The sequence below is a fragment of the Genypterus blacodes genome, unplaced genomic scaffold (genome assembly GCF_046128005.1).
Source record: "Genypterus blacodes isolate CSIRO-AG114 ecotype Tasmania unplaced genomic scaffold, CSIRO-AGI_Gbla_v1 ptg000094l_1, whole genome shotgun sequence".
NCBI classification, from domain to species: domain Eukaryota; kingdom Metazoa; phylum Chordata; class Actinopteri; order Ophidiiformes; family Ophidiidae; genus Genypterus; species Genypterus blacodes.
Window position 1 is genome coordinate 2227539 of NW_027466898.1, and position 16221 is coordinate 2243759.

Consider the following 16221-nt stretch of genomic DNA (forward strand, 5'->3'; position numbering starts at 1 on the left):
AGGTTACATTCGACAACAAACGCAGAACAATTGGGAAAATAGCCCGTCGATCACATTTCATCGACATTTTGTCCTTTTTCTGGACGTAAAGTGTAGTCTACTTTAAAAACAGATTTTACACGGCACAGAGATGACCGAAGTTGCATTTAGTTTAATTTTGTGATTTGCTGAGAAATACAAAGCAAGTATAAAGTTTATTTACTAAATTTAAGTCAATTAGTAGTGAGCAAAGGAAGTAAATTACTGGTGTTGATGCCTATGACAGGCCTCATTGGTTTAAACATTAATAAAGACAAGGGGCGATAGACAACAATACACACTATTTATTAAATGTTTATTAAAATGTGTTTGATTCCATAGTAAGAAACACAAATTGTCATCTTCTTTTCACGCTTGCTCTTTTCTCCAATTTTCACCATGCTGGTTCCTGAGGGAGAATATCTTTATGTTGAAAAACAACAGAAATGGACTTGAAATTGTCTACTTTCCTTTCAACATTCGTATTGTCTGTGTATATAAACCAACATACACTGTTTCTATGTATCAGCCAGCCTTCTCTTCAGCTCAGCATTCTCTTTCTCCAACATTTTATTCTAAAGAAGAGAACAGAGCAGCTTATAATGTATCACAGGACACACAATCTCTTCCCTTTTAATTCAACCAAAAAAATCTACAAGGAAAACAAATTGAATTGATTTCGGTGCACACATCTACTGACCTTATGTCTGAGAGCTTCCACCACCAGGTCTCGTCCTCCTTTGACGCTCTCCTCCTTTCGTGAAGCCTGAAAGGCGTCGCCAACAGCTGCTACCAGCAAATGAGACTGGAGAGAGGTTAGGGAAGCACAAGGAAGCTTGAATATTGTTTATAAATATTAATATATTATAAAGTTTATTTTCTATTTTCCCAGGTTTAGCCGACAGAACATCTTTTCAGTTTGTTTTGGTTTTTAGTCCCAGGACGATATGAAGCCATGTGAATATTTTGCTGGTCGTACTCACAAATGTCTTGCTCTGGAAAAGATAGCAGTGATGCATGTCTGCCGCAGGGTGTTTGGCCACAAAGCCAAAGACTTTGGGTGAAGATGGAAGCACGGCACAGAAAGAAACAGTGGACAGAGGGCAGGAGTACAGCATAAACTGAGGACAAGAGGAAAGACAATGAGAGGAGGATTACAAATTTAAGGCCGGGGGAAAGCAAGTACTTGGATATGTGTTGTAATCTAAACACACACTGGTATAATAACCAGTACACACACCTTGGTTTTGTTTTCCAGTATGTCTAGCCCACTCGTGGACAAGAAGATGTACACTTTGCTCTTCTTCCCTGCTTTTTCTTGGAGGTCTGTGTCAGGTGACTAGGAAAGAGACGGAAAAAGGCAGATGCAACTTCAAACTCATCTCGTCTTTGTCACGCTTATATGGAAAAACAGTGTTAAGTGGATAATAACCAACCTTCAGGCTCTGAAATGACTCCTCCAGGACCTGCATTCCATCATGGCGAACCACCTGCACTCGCCCGAGAAACTACAACCCCCAAAGAGCCACGGCGAAATGGAAAATTATGCTTCAAACAAGATCATTTTCCATCCACAGCCACCACAAGCCCGTAAGAAACATATTCTGAGCCGTAATTTATAACTCAGATTCACAAACTACACCCTGTACTCAGCTCCCTTACTACAGAATAGAATTTTGAAGTATTACAAGTTTCACCTTAACTGGAAAGGAGATCTCATTGTCATCTTCTGAAGTGTCGCTCATCTTCCTGTATTTAAACTCTGCAAGCTGTCACAGAAAAGTGACGTCAAGACACTCATGGAAGTTAAACATGTAGAAATAATTTAACTTGATCAACCAAAATGATTGCTTACCTTTTCTCAAATGTACTGTCACCAAACTGAGCCCGACTCCTTTTCACATTATAATGGCGAGTGTAAAGTCTATAAGAGTTAATAAGTAACTGCCATGTCTTCCTTATTGCTCTTTATCAGACATCTAGCCAGCCACAAGTTTCGATGATACCTATATTAAAAAGGCAGTAAAATATAATAAACATATCCGGTTTCTTTTTACTTCCCCTCTGTGTATTTAATAAAACAACCTCCATAATGTTTCATAACCACTTGCGATTCACATTCATTAAAAGGTTAAGAGTATTTTCAAAATCTGTCATGCTTCTCTGTATGTTAAAGCTGCATTTACTAGTATTTTATGTTTGAAATTCACACACAGGTCATGACATTATAAAACCACTCACTCACTCACTGCAATAGCAATTCTTTTTAATTATCATTCCACAGCCATTATGATTTCATTAATGCTCAATTCCATATATATATCAGCAGTTACATACATACAGTGCCAATGTTTCCATCATAAGCCGGTGAACAGCATTATGGTCTACAATGATCTCAAACATGGTGCTGGTGGTCAACTGGACGATCATTCAAAGCCCAAAGCAGAATTTTCTGATTTGACTTAAATCTTTATCGAAAGCAATAACAAACATTATTCTTTAGAATGATTACAGAGCTCAAAGCTGGAAATAAATGTGTGTGTTTATAAAGACAGTGGTTTCCTTGCAATAACCACTAGCCAACAATCAAATCCTGCTACAAAATGATAACACATAGACGAGTGATGTGTTGCAGCAAAGCTGAGAGTAAAATGTGCTTCAGATGAATGAGGAGAAAAATAAAACAGCTGAGATGAATTACACAAAGCTACAAGATACAAATAGATGGAATAGAGCTTTCACTTTAAGAGGAACACCTTCAGATTTCTGGCTCTATTCCATCATTTTCTATTTGTAGGGTTGGTGAAGTGACGCTGCTGCGCACTGGAATCTAGTTGACGGACATGTCCTCCATGGCGTCGGGGAGGTTTTTGTCATCTCCCTTCTTCCCTCCGTTTTGTTTTTTGGCTTTCTTGGTGGTCTCCTGATCGATGGGGGCGGGCTTCACAAATTTGATCATCTGGTCCAAACCTGAAACATTTGACAATGGGAAAATTTGAAAATTGTAATAATTACATAACAAATGGCTTAAATCTGACAGTCACATTGTTATTTCTAATCCACATTGTGCATTAGAACTGTGCACTTATACTGGAATGTCTACAACTTAATAATGGAATTACAAAACTTTTTACAAATAATCAGTCTCCAGCTCTCTAAACAGAAGGACACACACTCTCCACACTTACCAGGAGGCATGAAATCCCTGAGCTTCTCTGGAATGATGATGCCTTCTTCGGTTTGGTAATTCTCCAGGATGGCGCAGATCACACGGGTGGTAGCGCACATGGTTGCGTTCAACATGTGTACATACTCTGCCTGTATAACACACAGAGTGACCAGAACTGATTTATGAAAATGCAACATGCGTTTGAACTTGAACTGCTGAAACAGTGGTATGAACCTGCTGAAACCTGATACAATTAAGAGTTTTAAAGGATGGAGGATCATTGTATTGTAATTAAACAATAACTCTGGACCATTGGTTGAACAATTAAAGACTTTGCTGGTGTACTTTTTGGATTCCTGGAAAAATAATCTGCAGATTTCTGTTCACTTGTTAGAAATGCATTCTGTGCCCGCAAGAGCTTCTTAAATGTTGTCGTGCCAGACATCGTTTGCTTTGTGGTGGGACAGAACGCTCACCTTGTCCATCATCTTTTTGGTCTGTCCGTAGCGGATGCGGAGGCGTCTGGCCTGGTAGTCTGTGCAGTTTGAGCAGGAGACGAGCTCTCTGAAAGTTGCAGAGGAAGGGAACCAGGCCTCCAGGTCCAGCTTCTTACTGGCTGCATGGTTGAGGGAGCCTATGAGGGCAACCAGGTGGAAGTAGTTGGAGAACAAAGTTAAGTCCCATCTCTACATTCATTTAATGGTTAAATTAAAGCGTGTGTGTGGGTGTGTGTCAGTGTGTGTGGGTGGGGGGGCTACCTGAGACGATGTTGACAATGCGATAAGGAATTCCCAGCGACTGGTAGAACTCCTCTGCAGTACCAATCATCTCGTCCATCATCTCCCATGATTTGTTGTCATGCGGAGAGGAGTAAACAAACTGCTCAATCTGTGTGAGAGGAGACAAGGACGAGGAGGGAGAGGAAGAGAAGTATGGTTTTATGGCTCAGGCGCACATGGTTCTTCATCAAGCCACCATCAAAGCTTGAGCAATCAGAAAGAAAACCTCTTCAGTGGAAATCACAGCGAAGACACTACCTTCTCAAACTGGTGCACCCTGAAGATCCCGCGGGTGTCTCGGCCATGGGAGCCCACTTCCTGCCTAAAGCAGGTGGAGAAGCCGGCGTAGCGGATCGGCAGCTCCTCGGGCTTGAGCCACTCGTCCCTCAGGAAGGCCGCAATCGGCTGCTCGGAGGTGGCGATGAGGTACTTCTCATCTATGGTGCCGTCCTCCGACTTCTCGCTGCTCTTACTGATCACCTGAGATGAACACATAGTGGAGTTGTGGGACGATGGCAGGTAAAGGAGGATCCTTCGAGTATTTTTCTTTGAACAATAAAAGATACAGATCAAATGTTCCCATTTTTGAATTTGATTCTTTCAAGGATTATCTGAATAGAGGTACACGTCACTGACAGCAGTGGTATTGTTCCAAAGCTGTAAACCATTGTTCACCATGACGAATGAGAACATAGGGGCAATATCACTGCTGTGTTTTAGAGCTGAACCGTAGTTCTTTGTTAGGGCCTCCAGGTGGCACTGTGATGCTTTGAGAATAAAGCATAAGAATAGGAAGGTTTACCTTGTAAAGCTCTTCATCAAACTGGCTGAGCTGGGCGACTTCCTGCATGACCTCTTTCCTCATGAAGAATGGTGTGTACAGCATTGTATACTTCTTGCTGTAGAGCATCCTCATGGCATAGTTGATCAGGGCCTGCTCCAGGAACACCAGAGGACCCTGTAGAGCGGAGAGGCCATGGAACTTAATGAGTAGCTGGTTTCTTTGATTGCAGATAGCAGACCTAAAGCACATCATGGTCATGGACCTACTTTGTTGGGTCTCTGCGTGACCAAAATGACGTAAATTAAATGTGTTGTTTGGGTCTATTAGTGAGAATGGCAGCAAAAATACTTTGTCTGCATCCTGGACAGCCCTTACTGCACAGTAAGACTTTGTGTGTTTGTGCTTTTCTTTACCTTCAAAAAGTAGCCTCTGCTCCCAGCCACCACTGCTCCCCGTTCTCCCTCAAACCCATCGACCATGACCACCAGGTCAACATGGGAGTACGTCTTCCGGACGGTGCAGTCCCCCCAGGTACGCTCCACTTTGTTGTCTGCATCCTGCCACGAGACAAGAACCAGGAGATAATTAGAGAGAATGTTAAGAATAAAACAAATCGCATTCATACCATAGCCTTAAACCGGCTACACAAGTTCTCCTGTTTACAACCATTAACTACCACTGATATCAATCAATGCCACAGCCAGTGCATGTTATGATGCATGACAAGACTATTTTTAACGGCACTTTTTATACAATGGCTGCATATTGAGACTAATCAGACAGGGAAACACACAGTAACTGCACAATAACTATTGTTCTGTGAGGCCAGATCTGTGTACAAGTCAAGATCAGCAATTTACATGCCATGGTGGCACACTTCATTGCAATGCAACCCATAGCTGCATAGGAGGGAAGAACTGCCAGTCAATACATCAGTGTCACCCAACTAAGCATTAGGCACTGTGTACTTACTGTACTGTAAAATGTGTCCAATCCCCACATTAACCAGATCTGGCTATATACCTAAGCCGTATATAAACCACCCACCTCATCGTTGCTGATGGGCACAGATGGGTGCAGAAGGTTGCCGATCTCCCTGAGCTGTTCAAAACGCTCCGCTTCCAACGTCAACCTGTCGTTGTCGGTTTTTTCCACTGCCTCATCCACCAGCATGCGCACCTTCTTGATCTGGGTGACTGTCAGGGCCTGAACAAAAGAAGAGAAGCACAAAAACAAATCAAACACGGTTGGCGGCAGATCGGCGATCTAATCTCCCCCACCCCACGCACACACACATACCGAAAGTAGCTCAGCTGTAAGGGACTCCACGTTCAAGTCTTTAGGTAGAGACTCGTCGTCGCCAACTGGCTCCTTCTTCTGCACTCAGGATATAAGACAAAGTTAACAAGAGCAGGAAGCAGACTGCCAAAGTACACACATCTGAGAGTCCTTGTGCAGCCGTACCTTCATCTTCTCCCCAACACTCTTGCTGCAGAGGTTTTTTGCCTTGTTCAGGTTGTCTGCAGTGAAGCGGCCTATTGGGAGGTATACAACAATCCAATCTGTTAGAGGGCTGATGGGCTTTTATTGTCATTATTTACACATGTAGCTCACCCTAAAAGCAAAGTCTAATTTGTAAATGAAATAAAAAATATGGTTGCCACATCAAAAGTAACATCAATAAAGGGGCCAGATTAATATCACACACACAGGGTCAGGGTGCAATTGTGAGTGTACAAGGTGGGGCAGGGCGAGGTCAGCATCACAGGATGCCGGTTGCTCTGCGATTGCATCAGATTTTGCATATTTGAGAGCGATTTGCTAACATCCGCTAGATTGAACCACACGCAGGGACAGGAAGAAGCCACTGTGAGTCTTCCGTCCACACTGCAGCAGTCAGTGACAAGCTGATCTGATGCAACCTCACAGAGAGTTACAAACCCACCGACGCTACGACAACCTGGCTAAAATGAGCCAATTTAAACATTACACTTGATAAAAGTCACGACAACAAATATTTCACTAATTAGGGAACCGCAGCTTCTATTTGAAATCTCAATAACCACGATTAACTCCCTAGAAGATAACCACATGGCTCGTTAGCAGAGGTTAGCTTTAGCCCCATTCCGTGTGTCAAACGTACTTCACACCGAACTCCATTATGATCCAGAAGTCAAATACGTTGCATACGTTTTCAGTAAACCTGTGCGGTTGTTTGATAAACGTTTTATACAAACTGTTACATTGGAGTTAACTTGTAAATTCGGCATTTATATTGTTTATAATTATCATGCTATTTGCCTTAAATGTTAACTAACACACCGTTAACTATGGATGTTTAAACTGCCAGCTTCCATAGATTAAGCCGGCAGAATGACGTGCAAAAAAGAAGTACAAACGTTCATAATTAAATTTAGACCTATCTTGTAGATGCCGAATTGAATACTGGATAGTAAAAAGTTAGAAAAATGCCATTATGTTTCATTTGATGTTTAACATTTAGTTAAATTTGCTTAGTGAAAGTGAAACCGTCAAGTTTCAGAATGAGTCGTCACGTTAACACCCTGTGTCCGGCTAACAATAGCAAGCTATGGCTAAAACTACAAGAGATGAAATAATGCTCACATTTTCTCCACTCGGTGTCTGCAGCGATCAGTTTATCGACGAGGGTCACATCTTTAAAGCGTTTCCGCTGCGTCTCACGGACGAGTTCAGGATCGCCGCCTTTGTCGGTTCGAAACAGGTCCAAGTCGAGCACCATGATTCCACGCTGACTGTCAGAGGAGGAGTGGGGGAACAATAAGGGCTGCTTCAATTTATGGAGGGGGTTTGTGCAGTCAACGCGAAACCGAAATTAAAAAGTGATTCCGGACTAATTGTTTGCCAATTTTGTCCGTATATGGTGAAGTAAACATTCTCTCAAACTGTATTTTTGCATATATGTCATTTGTTTTCTTCCAACCTACCCATCAGCATCAAGCCATAGACAGACAGTTAGAGAAATCAATTCATTCTAGAGGGAAATCAATTATTTTTTTAATGCAGCAAGTCACATCAAGACAAACACGTGTGTTTCTAATACAACATTATCAAGATACACAAATAGAATGTGCAAAGTGACAGTGTCAAGCAATATTAGTGTGTTTGTAGAGAAAACATATGTTTATTTATTATCTATTAATCACAACACCAAACGCCATTAAAAGTCATATGCTGCGTACGTTATCAGCAAACATATGCGGTACTTTATACAAACTGTTACATTGATGTTAAATTATCAATTCGGCATGTATATTGTTCATCACTGGTATGTTATTTGCTCAAAATGTTCAACTACGCAGTAAATAAATGATCCCAAGCTGCTGCAAGATTACATCATAGATGAAAGACGTACAAACAAAATAAGATTAAACGTTCACACGTTGATATCTACGTTGTGGGTGCCGACAAGGACAAGACTGGATAATAAAAGTTAAAAAAATGTCTTTGTGTTTTATATACCGTAACATTTTTTAAATTGTAAGTAAAAGTGAAACCTGCCAAGTTACACTGGTATTAACTAATAACTTCGGCATTTATTTTGTTTATCTCTTTCATGTTATTTGCCTTGTTTGTTATTAAATCCTGACTAACGCAGTAAATGATCCCACAAACCTTCAACTGCTAATTTAGAGATGAAGTGTTTATCAGGCAGAATGACGTACAAAAAATAAGTATAAAATCCCTTTATAAGTTGAGACCTACTTTGAAGATGCCGAATAGAAGGTATAAAATAAAATAAAATAAAGTTTAGACAAATGTCTTCGTGTTCTATATGAAGTGAAATATTTAGTAAAATGTAGGTGAAAATGAAAGTGTAACTGTCTAATTTCAAATGAGTCAACCGGCATGTAAACATCCTGTGTAGTGCTTGTATTGAGCAAGCTATGGCTAAAACTACAAGAGAGGAAAGAGCGCTCACACTTTACTACGTACGTATATATACTAATGTTATCTGTTCTATAAAGTTCTTTTAAATCGTGACAAATGTAATTGACAACATATATATCAGCAGAAACCCATAAATGTTCAAAATTACACAAAGTTTCCTTTATTTATTTGATAATTGCATACACAAAATCATATTTAACAAAAATATAGAATGATGAGAAGGTTAATCCATCATAATTGATGAGCCATTATTGCTTCATATACTGTATATCCTAACAATACTTAGGTAACATTTACATAGACGGATGAAACATTGTAGACATTTAGGCAAAATTTTAATGAGAGGAAATACAAATACATTATTATGATACTGCAGCTTTATTTGTGGATCAGTGCACTTCAGCTAGAACATCTTCAACTAATTTCAGAGGGCTGTTTCCACTGTAGTACACCTGGCTCAAAGAGGGCTGCTCAAAGGCACAACAGCAGGGATAATATGGACTGTAAGTCTGTGCAGAGAATCAAACCAGCAGCTGTGGGGCCATTACTGCACATGTACCTTCAGGCCAACTTGCTGTCATTTCTCTTAATACTGCATTTAGCGATGATGCGTAGATTAATTTTGTAAGAGCTTAGTCCTTCTCCTCCTCCTCCACAGAGCAATGTCCTCTCTCCCTCTGTGCGACCCCTGCCTCATGCAGAGCCGACTGCAGAGCCATCCCGGCCGGTAACTGTTTAAAGCCCTCCTCTGTGATGTGGCTTATTTTGAGGTACCCTCCAGGTCTGTGCAGTGACACCTCGTGGAGATGGGAGAAGAGTAGAGGCAAGTCTCTGGTTAAGGTGTAGTGAGATACCAGTCTGAGCTCGGTGGGGATGTCCGTCTCCTTTGAGTACTCAAAAATGGCAGCCATGTATTTGGACAAGTCTCGGTTCAAGGCTTTGGCTCGGCCCACTTCCTCTCCGATTAAGTGGATGGCTGCTGCAGAGCTGAGCTGTACCTCCTCGTCTTCTACCTCTGGAGGTAATGGCTGAGATCTGTGGCTGAGGCCCTGGGAACAGATCACCAAAACAAAGTTGCTCTCCCGAATCTGCCGACAGTACCAGGCCATATTGCCCTCCTCAGCCATGCTCAGAGAGTCCCACAGGTCCAAGCTCACCTGAGTGGAAGAAGCCAGAACAGATTTAAAGAAACCCGCTATAATGCTATCATATGATGTAACACAGTGGTAAACATGCCCAATATATTTTGAATGTGTTGTAGGTATCAAATTTAGTACGAGTGTTTATTTTAAACAGCTTTCTGTATTTATTAGCATTATACACACTGGCAACCTTTTTGGGATTGTTTTTTATTTTCTTATTATTATTTATTCTACAGTTTTCTCTGATTATACATTGGATTACTGTTGGCAATGTGTTTTCAGTTTATGATAAAGTTTACTCTCTGCTCACATAAGTCTGAGACACTAACAGCTGAGTTTACCATTGATGGTAAACATGCCACCAATTGCTGACCACCACCGATGCATGTGCTATGCCTCATCATTAAGGACCCATTTGGGAAAGCTGAAAAACTTTACTGTGGATTTAGTGACCTTCAGTTCTCTGTGTGTGTATGTCTGTGTATGTGCTTGTGTCAGCCCACATTAATCCATCTGAAAATAATCTGAAAATTGTTAAATTCATCCAAGACATGACAAATGTTCTCAAAATGTCCTCCCTTAGATCAGAACCATTTGATTTCATGTCCTCCTTACCTGCGTGGCCATGTGCTTTTGTATAAAGGCTCCTAGCTGTACCACTGCTTTCACATGGGCGGGGCCATCATAGCTGCTGTAGCAAATCAGGAGGCGGGGGGGAGTGGACCGGCTTCTGGGCAATGGCATCACTTCCTCTGGGCTCCCACTCTCCTGATGTTGCTTCATGAAATCTAAAAATGAATGACAAAACAAATCTTGTTGCACTTCACACACTGTTAGTAATGGTACAAGAAAACAAGTGAACAATGAGCATTATTTACCAAATCTGTCTGAAATACAGTTTGTATTTGCACCTGGTCCAATGTCCAGTGTCTTCATCCACAGTTTGGGCCTCCTCCAGGTAAGAACAGCAAGTAGGACTATGAATATGGCTGCTCCAACCAGGCAAAGGGGGAGCAACAGGGCCAAGGAGGGAGCGGTAGTGAGAGGCAAGTGTGCTTCTGAGGTGAGGGGAGTTAGGAAATGTAGTTATGATGACAATGCAATCATTGAAACTCAGCTTCTAGTCTGATTGAGATGATACATTGTTTATTTTGAGCATGACGTAATCACATTGAACCAGACTAAACGTCAAAGTTGTGCAAAACTGTTCTGTTGGTTGGTGCAAAAGAACAAATTAGTTATTAGCATACCTTGGTTAATGTGCAGGACATGAACACTGAATGTTTTCCTCACTGCATCCACTTCATTAGCTGCAATCTGGGTGTTTTAACATATAATTATAGTCAGAGTCATGGTTATTCATACCTAACAGGCGTGACATTTAAGTATCATAACGATTAGCATTTTAAAACATGACCACTTTTACCTCACAAGTGTAATTGATTCCTTCTTGGAGTTCTTTGAGCTGAAAGCTGTGGTGGGTTTTGTTTTGGGTAGGATTCTAAGGAAGACGTTATAATGTCAGTATTATCGTTGTTATTATTATAAATCATTTTATATTATTATATACATAAGCAAGGCTGAACTGTAAGTATAGTCATAAGGATAAGGATAAGGAGGAAATGGCATTGTTACAACAGGTTTGTGTATGAGTGCTATGAAAGAAACAGTAAAATTGAAAATAGTTAAGCATGATAAAACTCACGGGTGTGATTTTGGTGTATTTCTTTTTTCCGTTTGCGTAGCACAGTGAGAAGTAGCTGCTGATGCCAAGGTTCGGAGGAGCCAGGTTAAAGGTCACAGTGATGGCGGCCCCTCTCTGCTGGACTTCAATGTGTTTTGGGTACCAGTCTACAACCAATCATGTTCATCAGTTTTACACAGACATACATATTTAATTACACATCTACATTGTGGTACTGGCATTTCAGTGTGTATCACAGATTCTTCTCTCACCGTTCTTGCACTGTTCAAGACCGTTCTTCTCTGCACAAGCTGCAAAACCATAATGCATATTAGAATGGAGAACACATGAACAATCCTGAAATTGCCCAAATGATGAAGCTGGATAGATGTTATGATATGTAGTATCATATATTGTGGTATATGTATATATATGTAGTATCATATATGTAGTATTCAGAATCAGAATCAGAATTGTTTTTTATTGCCAAGTAGGTTTTCACTTTGCCTTCGAATTTGCTTTGGTGTTCGGCGCAATAAAAATATTAAGACACCAAATATTAAGATTAAATAAATCATAGGTATTAAACAATACTATATAGAATAAAAATAAAGAGCCTATTAATTTATTAGTACATTATTATTATTATACAGATTAATGTATATACAGCGAGTAGAGTTTTTACAATATAACTATATGTATTTAAATAGAATAACTTACGGCGTGTGGAGAAGATTTTGCTGTGGGAAAACCGGTCCCATTTTTCAGGCACAGGCAGAGCCATGACAGTAATAGCATACTGGGACCCGAGGGAGAGGCCAGGGAAAGGGTCTGACTTGTACACCTGCAGAACAGAACAGGAATTAATATTTGAAAAAAGCGAACCATGCTTTCTCATACTGCACATGTGCTTATGTGATACCATGAAACAGACCGTCTATGCAAGAATTAGATTCGATTTTTCATTCAAGGACACTAAGCAACACTTTTTGCCAGCTACAAGGTGCAAAGTGCATTTCTCTGAAATCACTTGTCTGTGTCTTGCATGCATTGTAATCCAGGTCATGGAGGCAGCAGGTTTAGCACAATAGAGCTGCCTTTCCCTAGCCACATCCTACAAGTCTTGTTGGGGGATCCCAAGGCATTACAGTCTCAGTAGAATGTATAATCCCTAATTGGACGTGTCTAGAATACTTTCAAATGGAGGCATCCAGGAGGCATCAGAGGCCTAAACAACCTCTGCTGACTCATTTCAAATGACACATCAGAAGCTACTCTGACCCTCCAGATGTTCATATTTGTCACTACTGTTTAGGTTTGATTTAATTTGATCACAGATTGATATTTACAGAGCAAAAATTACATCTTTCCAAGTTTCTTGTGAGCACGGATGACCAGATATTATGCTGCACACAGGAAGTTATCCAGTGGCTTTCCATCTGTAGTTAAATAGTAGTGTGCATATCACCATCATGTCAAGAAGGGGCATGACAAACTGACCCAGAAACAAAGAAACAAATCCCTCTTACCCTTTGAGCATGTGAGGCAGGCAAGGAAACATTACGATGGAAGAGAAAAAGTTGACAACCGACACTCGCCCCTCCCAAGGCCTGAAGGGACACCTGAAAGCCTCGCAGGAAGGCAATCCCTACAGCAAACATAAAGACGAAACAGCCACTGTCAAGAACACATAGCCTTTTATCTTTGTCATACACCTACATCTCCAGTATGTACAGTATCTACCACAGTTCACTAAGAAGAGAGATGTGTGTCTTCTCTTCCTATTCATTTATTATCCACATACCATAATAACTTGGTCTCCATGAGACAACAATGGTGTCGGATGTGGGGTTCTGATCATCTACAAATTCAACCCTCACATCATCTGGTGCTTGAACGTAATGTTTACACAGTTCTGGCTCTTCTTCCCCGAGCAGCTCAAAACATGGCCAAGGGATACAACCTGCAGAGAAAGTGGAGCAGATCCATAAAACTGAAATATGTTTGTAGCAGTGCTCTGATCTCAGCAGGCCAGCAAATGCTCTAGGGGCTTTTTTTTTTATTACTATTAATAAAATCCGGTTATGTACTTTTATGCAAGCTATAAATGAGGCCAAATGCTAGTGTGCGTCACTATTCCCACTGTTATTTGAGTTGTTTGTTTGTACTTGATATTCAGGGACTATAACGTCTGAAGTAGCTGTCTGCAGCTCACTCAGTTACATAGAATCATCCTGTCACAAGAAGTTATGCACTTAACAATAAAAGTTAATGCTTTAATGATGATAATGCAGGGTGGTTTCTTAACAACACCCTGCATGTCTATCTATGGCACATTCTCTCATAATTACATAATTACACACACACAGTCCTTTGTCATTTCATTTCTGCAACCTTGAGTTGGCTTGCACCCTGTCACGTTTTGGCTTGTTTTCAAAGTGTTTGCTCTGATAGTACACTCTGTTAATGCCTTGTACAAAGTGCTAACAGACTGGCATTATTACAGAGGTGGGATGTGACCCACAATGTCTCTGTAATAAGTTAAACCGAGGATACAATTGTGAATTCCAGGCATTAAACCAGATGTATGTAGCTGCCAAGTTGTATGTCCCACTTACTTCCAAATGCTTCAATGGAGTGAAAGCCTAAAGTCCTCTCCACATCATCTCTGGTTATTCTGCAGTATTCACATCCAGCTCCTCCCTGCGGGCGACAACAATAATCAAAGAGTGAATAACAAACCCAAACAGAGACTATGTGCGAATACACAGGGGAGTGCATGACAAATAACTCCATATTTCACATCACATTTGTTGCCTGATGGTCCGAACAAGACCCAAACAAACCCAGATGCTCAGAGTAACCACAATTTGGGTCAAAAACAAATATGTAATACAATGGACAATGTTTGTCCAAATAGAAAACAATGACCTAAGACAGCAGTGTGAGAAATATTTAAATGAGTGAAACATAAACCATAACAGGATGTTGGTTGTGCTGATATCTTTAGATCCTTAGTTCAAACATTTTATCAGTCCTGACAGTTCTAGTGAAATTGTTTTTTAGGAACACAGCAACAAAGAAATCAAAATAGGCTGCTTTAGATCCTTCTCAAGTCATGTTGACATACAAACATCATTTTAAGTCCTCCAAAGCATCATCTGTTACTGCTCACACACTGCTTCACTACTCACAGTGAATGCACAATTACAATCAAAGCCTGACATGAAGGGTATTAATCAATCAACTTCAGAGTTACTGTTCCAAGGACATCACATGTGATGAGATGCATCATGGAAATGAAAATACTTTGGACTGAAACAAGACATCATGACGCAGTGAGGAGGAACTCTTACGTGCATTACTAACCTGCCCTACATGTTCAGAGGCCATAACCTGTCAAACAGCTGGAGAAAATAGAAGAAATGCAGCTGCCTCAGGCTCATAAGACAAATAGAATACGAGTGTGTGTCTGCGTGTATGTGGGGTGTGTGCGTAAGAATTTATTGTTTAATGCCTGTCAAACTACCAGGTAAGCTAATAACCACACAGTGTGTGTAGCCGAAATGCTTACCTGCATGGAAGCAGAACAGAAAGAGGACATCAACTTCATATACTTCACACACACACTTTCCGAGTGAGTGTACGACTTTCCAAATCACACAACATTCAACGTGTTCCCAATTCAATGTATTCCCAATACATTTACTCTGTAAACCCCCCATTTAAACCTGATTGATTAATACTCAGAATGTTGAAAAAATCATCTTTAAAAGAGTTGAATATATTTACTAAATATTTGAACCAATAGTTCATAACATACAGTAGGTCATAACATACGACGACAACAACCACACACTATCCATATATGTCAGGCTGTCAACCATGCATTCTTACTCAGGCCAGTTACTATTTTTGAAAGCTCACCGATCACTGCCAGAGGGTGAAAACTGAGCAGGACGGCTCCAACCTGTGAGAGCAGTATCACTATAAACGTGTCTGAAAGATGCACCCCGACCCCGGAGAGCAGACTTAATAACCTGCTGAGACTTGTGTTGAAGGAAATAAGAATCTCGCCAAACCTCTTGTATAGTGTACGACATACCAAAGCAGTACAAACTAAACCAAGACAAACCTATCTTTATTTGTAAGTGGTATTAATAAGAACTTATGTGCTACTGGACGATCTTTGGGTTGCCCAAGTAGTACAACTTACCAACTTCACTGTTGCCGAAGCAACAGTGAGAGGGATGCCTGAAGCTATGAGATTGCAGTTCCGATAAATCACAAATCTCCTGTCTTGGGGAATCTTTTAATTTTAATCTCTTAATGTTCAGTAGCTTGACGTAGGGAAAGGCTCTTACCTGTCGGACACATTGCAGGCTGCATTTCTGAGGAGTGATGGGAGCAGAGCTGAGATCCTCTTGAGCGCTGAGCGGCTGAGCGAAGGTCAAGAGTTGGAACAGAACAAGCGCTTCCCTCCACATGGTGCTACAGCCAACATGGCACTGGTCCCCTATGAGAGTAAAACCTCAAACCCATAAACAGATGCACACACATACACACCATAGACGGAAAGGCAGAGGTAGCAACCCCTGTCAGCGAGACACTGAGGAAATCTGGATGTTCAGCTGTCCTGAAGAGGTGCGTGAGCCTGACAAAAAACACGAGAGGTGGGAGGAGAGAAAAGTGAATAGGGGAGTGGTGTCTTCAGG

At 40.9% G+C, this 16221-nt stretch overlaps 3 protein-coding genes across 3 annotated transcripts; all 3 read right to left on the reverse strand.

Annotated features, from left to right (window-relative positions):
- Positions 1 to 326: 326 nt before the first annotated feature.
- LOC143007804 (PTB domain-containing engulfment adapter protein 1) lies at positions 327 to 2132 on the reverse strand. The gene is made up of 8 exons (XM_076159264.1): positions 1874 to 2132; positions 1716 to 1787; positions 1455 to 1526; positions 1259 to 1357; positions 1002 to 1139; positions 719 to 823; positions 530 to 593; positions 327 to 427 (listed from the first exon to the last, which is right to left on the reverse strand). Exons 2-7 carry the CDS (start codon positions 1761 to 1763, stop codon positions 537 to 539), a joined length of 519 nt encoding a protein of 172 aa, XP_076015379.1. The 5' UTR covers positions 1764 to 1787; positions 1874 to 2132; the 3' UTR covers positions 327 to 427; positions 530 to 536.
- Positions 2133 to 2267: 135 nt separating this feature from the next.
- On the reverse strand, positions 2268 to 7557 carry sars1 (seryl-tRNA synthetase 1). Its single transcript, XM_076159261.1, has 11 exons — positions 7376 to 7557; positions 6215 to 6285; positions 6050 to 6127; positions 5798 to 5956; positions 5164 to 5307; positions 4769 to 4924; positions 4225 to 4446; positions 3946 to 4075; positions 3664 to 3821; positions 3207 to 3336; positions 2268 to 2988 (listed from the first exon to the last, which is right to left on the reverse strand). The coding sequence occupies exons 1-11, from the start codon at positions 7509 to 7511 to the stop codon at positions 2849 to 2851; spliced, it is 1524 nt and encodes a 507-aa protein (XP_076015376.1). The 5' UTR covers positions 7512 to 7557; the 3' UTR covers positions 2268 to 2848.
- Positions 7558 to 8864: 1307 nt separating this feature from the next.
- On the reverse strand, positions 8865 to 16142 carry LOC143007834 (interleukin-17 receptor D). Its single transcript, XM_076159312.1, has 12 exons — positions 15871 to 16142; positions 14125 to 14209; positions 13311 to 13469; positions 13036 to 13154; positions 12227 to 12350; positions 11779 to 11817; positions 11528 to 11673; positions 11249 to 11323; positions 11073 to 11139; positions 10734 to 10880; positions 10438 to 10610; positions 8865 to 9837 (listed from the first exon to the last, which is right to left on the reverse strand). The coding sequence occupies exons 1-12, from the start codon at positions 15991 to 15993 to the stop codon at positions 9313 to 9315; spliced, it is 1782 nt and encodes a 593-aa protein (XP_076015427.1). The 5' UTR covers positions 15994 to 16142; the 3' UTR covers positions 8865 to 9312.
- Between the last annotated feature and the right edge of the window lie 79 nt (positions 16143 to 16221).

Coding starts and splice junctions, on each gene's coding strand:
- sars1 (XM_076159261.1), bottom strand. CDS start 7,511: ATGGTGCTCGACTTGGACCTGTTTCGAACCGACAAAGGCGGCGATCCT. Junction 6,286..7,375: donor AGACACCGAGTGGAGAAAAT/GTGAGCATTATT, acceptor ACCTCCCAATAG/GCCGCTTCACTGCAGACAAC. Junction 4,076..4,224: donor GGGTGCACCAGTTTGAGAAG/GTAGTGTCTTCG, acceptor CCTCTCACACAG/ATTGAGCAGTTTGTTTACTC.
- LOC143007804 (XM_076159264.1), bottom strand. CDS start 1,763: ATGAGCGACACTTCAGAAGATGACAATGAGATCTCCTTTCCAGTTAAG. Junction 1,358..1,454: donor AGTCATTTCAGAGCCTGAAG/GTTGGTTATTAT, acceptor TCTCTTTCCTAG/TCACCTGACACAGACCTCCA. Junction 1,140..1,258: donor TACTGGAAAACAAAACCAAG/GTGTGTGTACTG, acceptor TCTTGTCCTCAG/TTTATGCTGTACTCCTGCCC.
- LOC143007834 (XM_076159312.1), bottom strand. CDS start 15,993: ATGTGGAGGGAAGCGCTTGTTCTGTTCCAACTCTTGACCTTCGCTCAG. Junction 11,324..11,527: donor AATACACCAAAATCACACCC/GTGAGTTTTATC, acceptor CGTCTTCCTTAG/AATCCTACCCAAAACAAAAC. Junction 10,881..11,072: donor TGTCCTGCACATTAACCAAG/GTATGCTAATAA, acceptor CCCTCACCTCAG/AAGCACACTTGCCTCTCACT.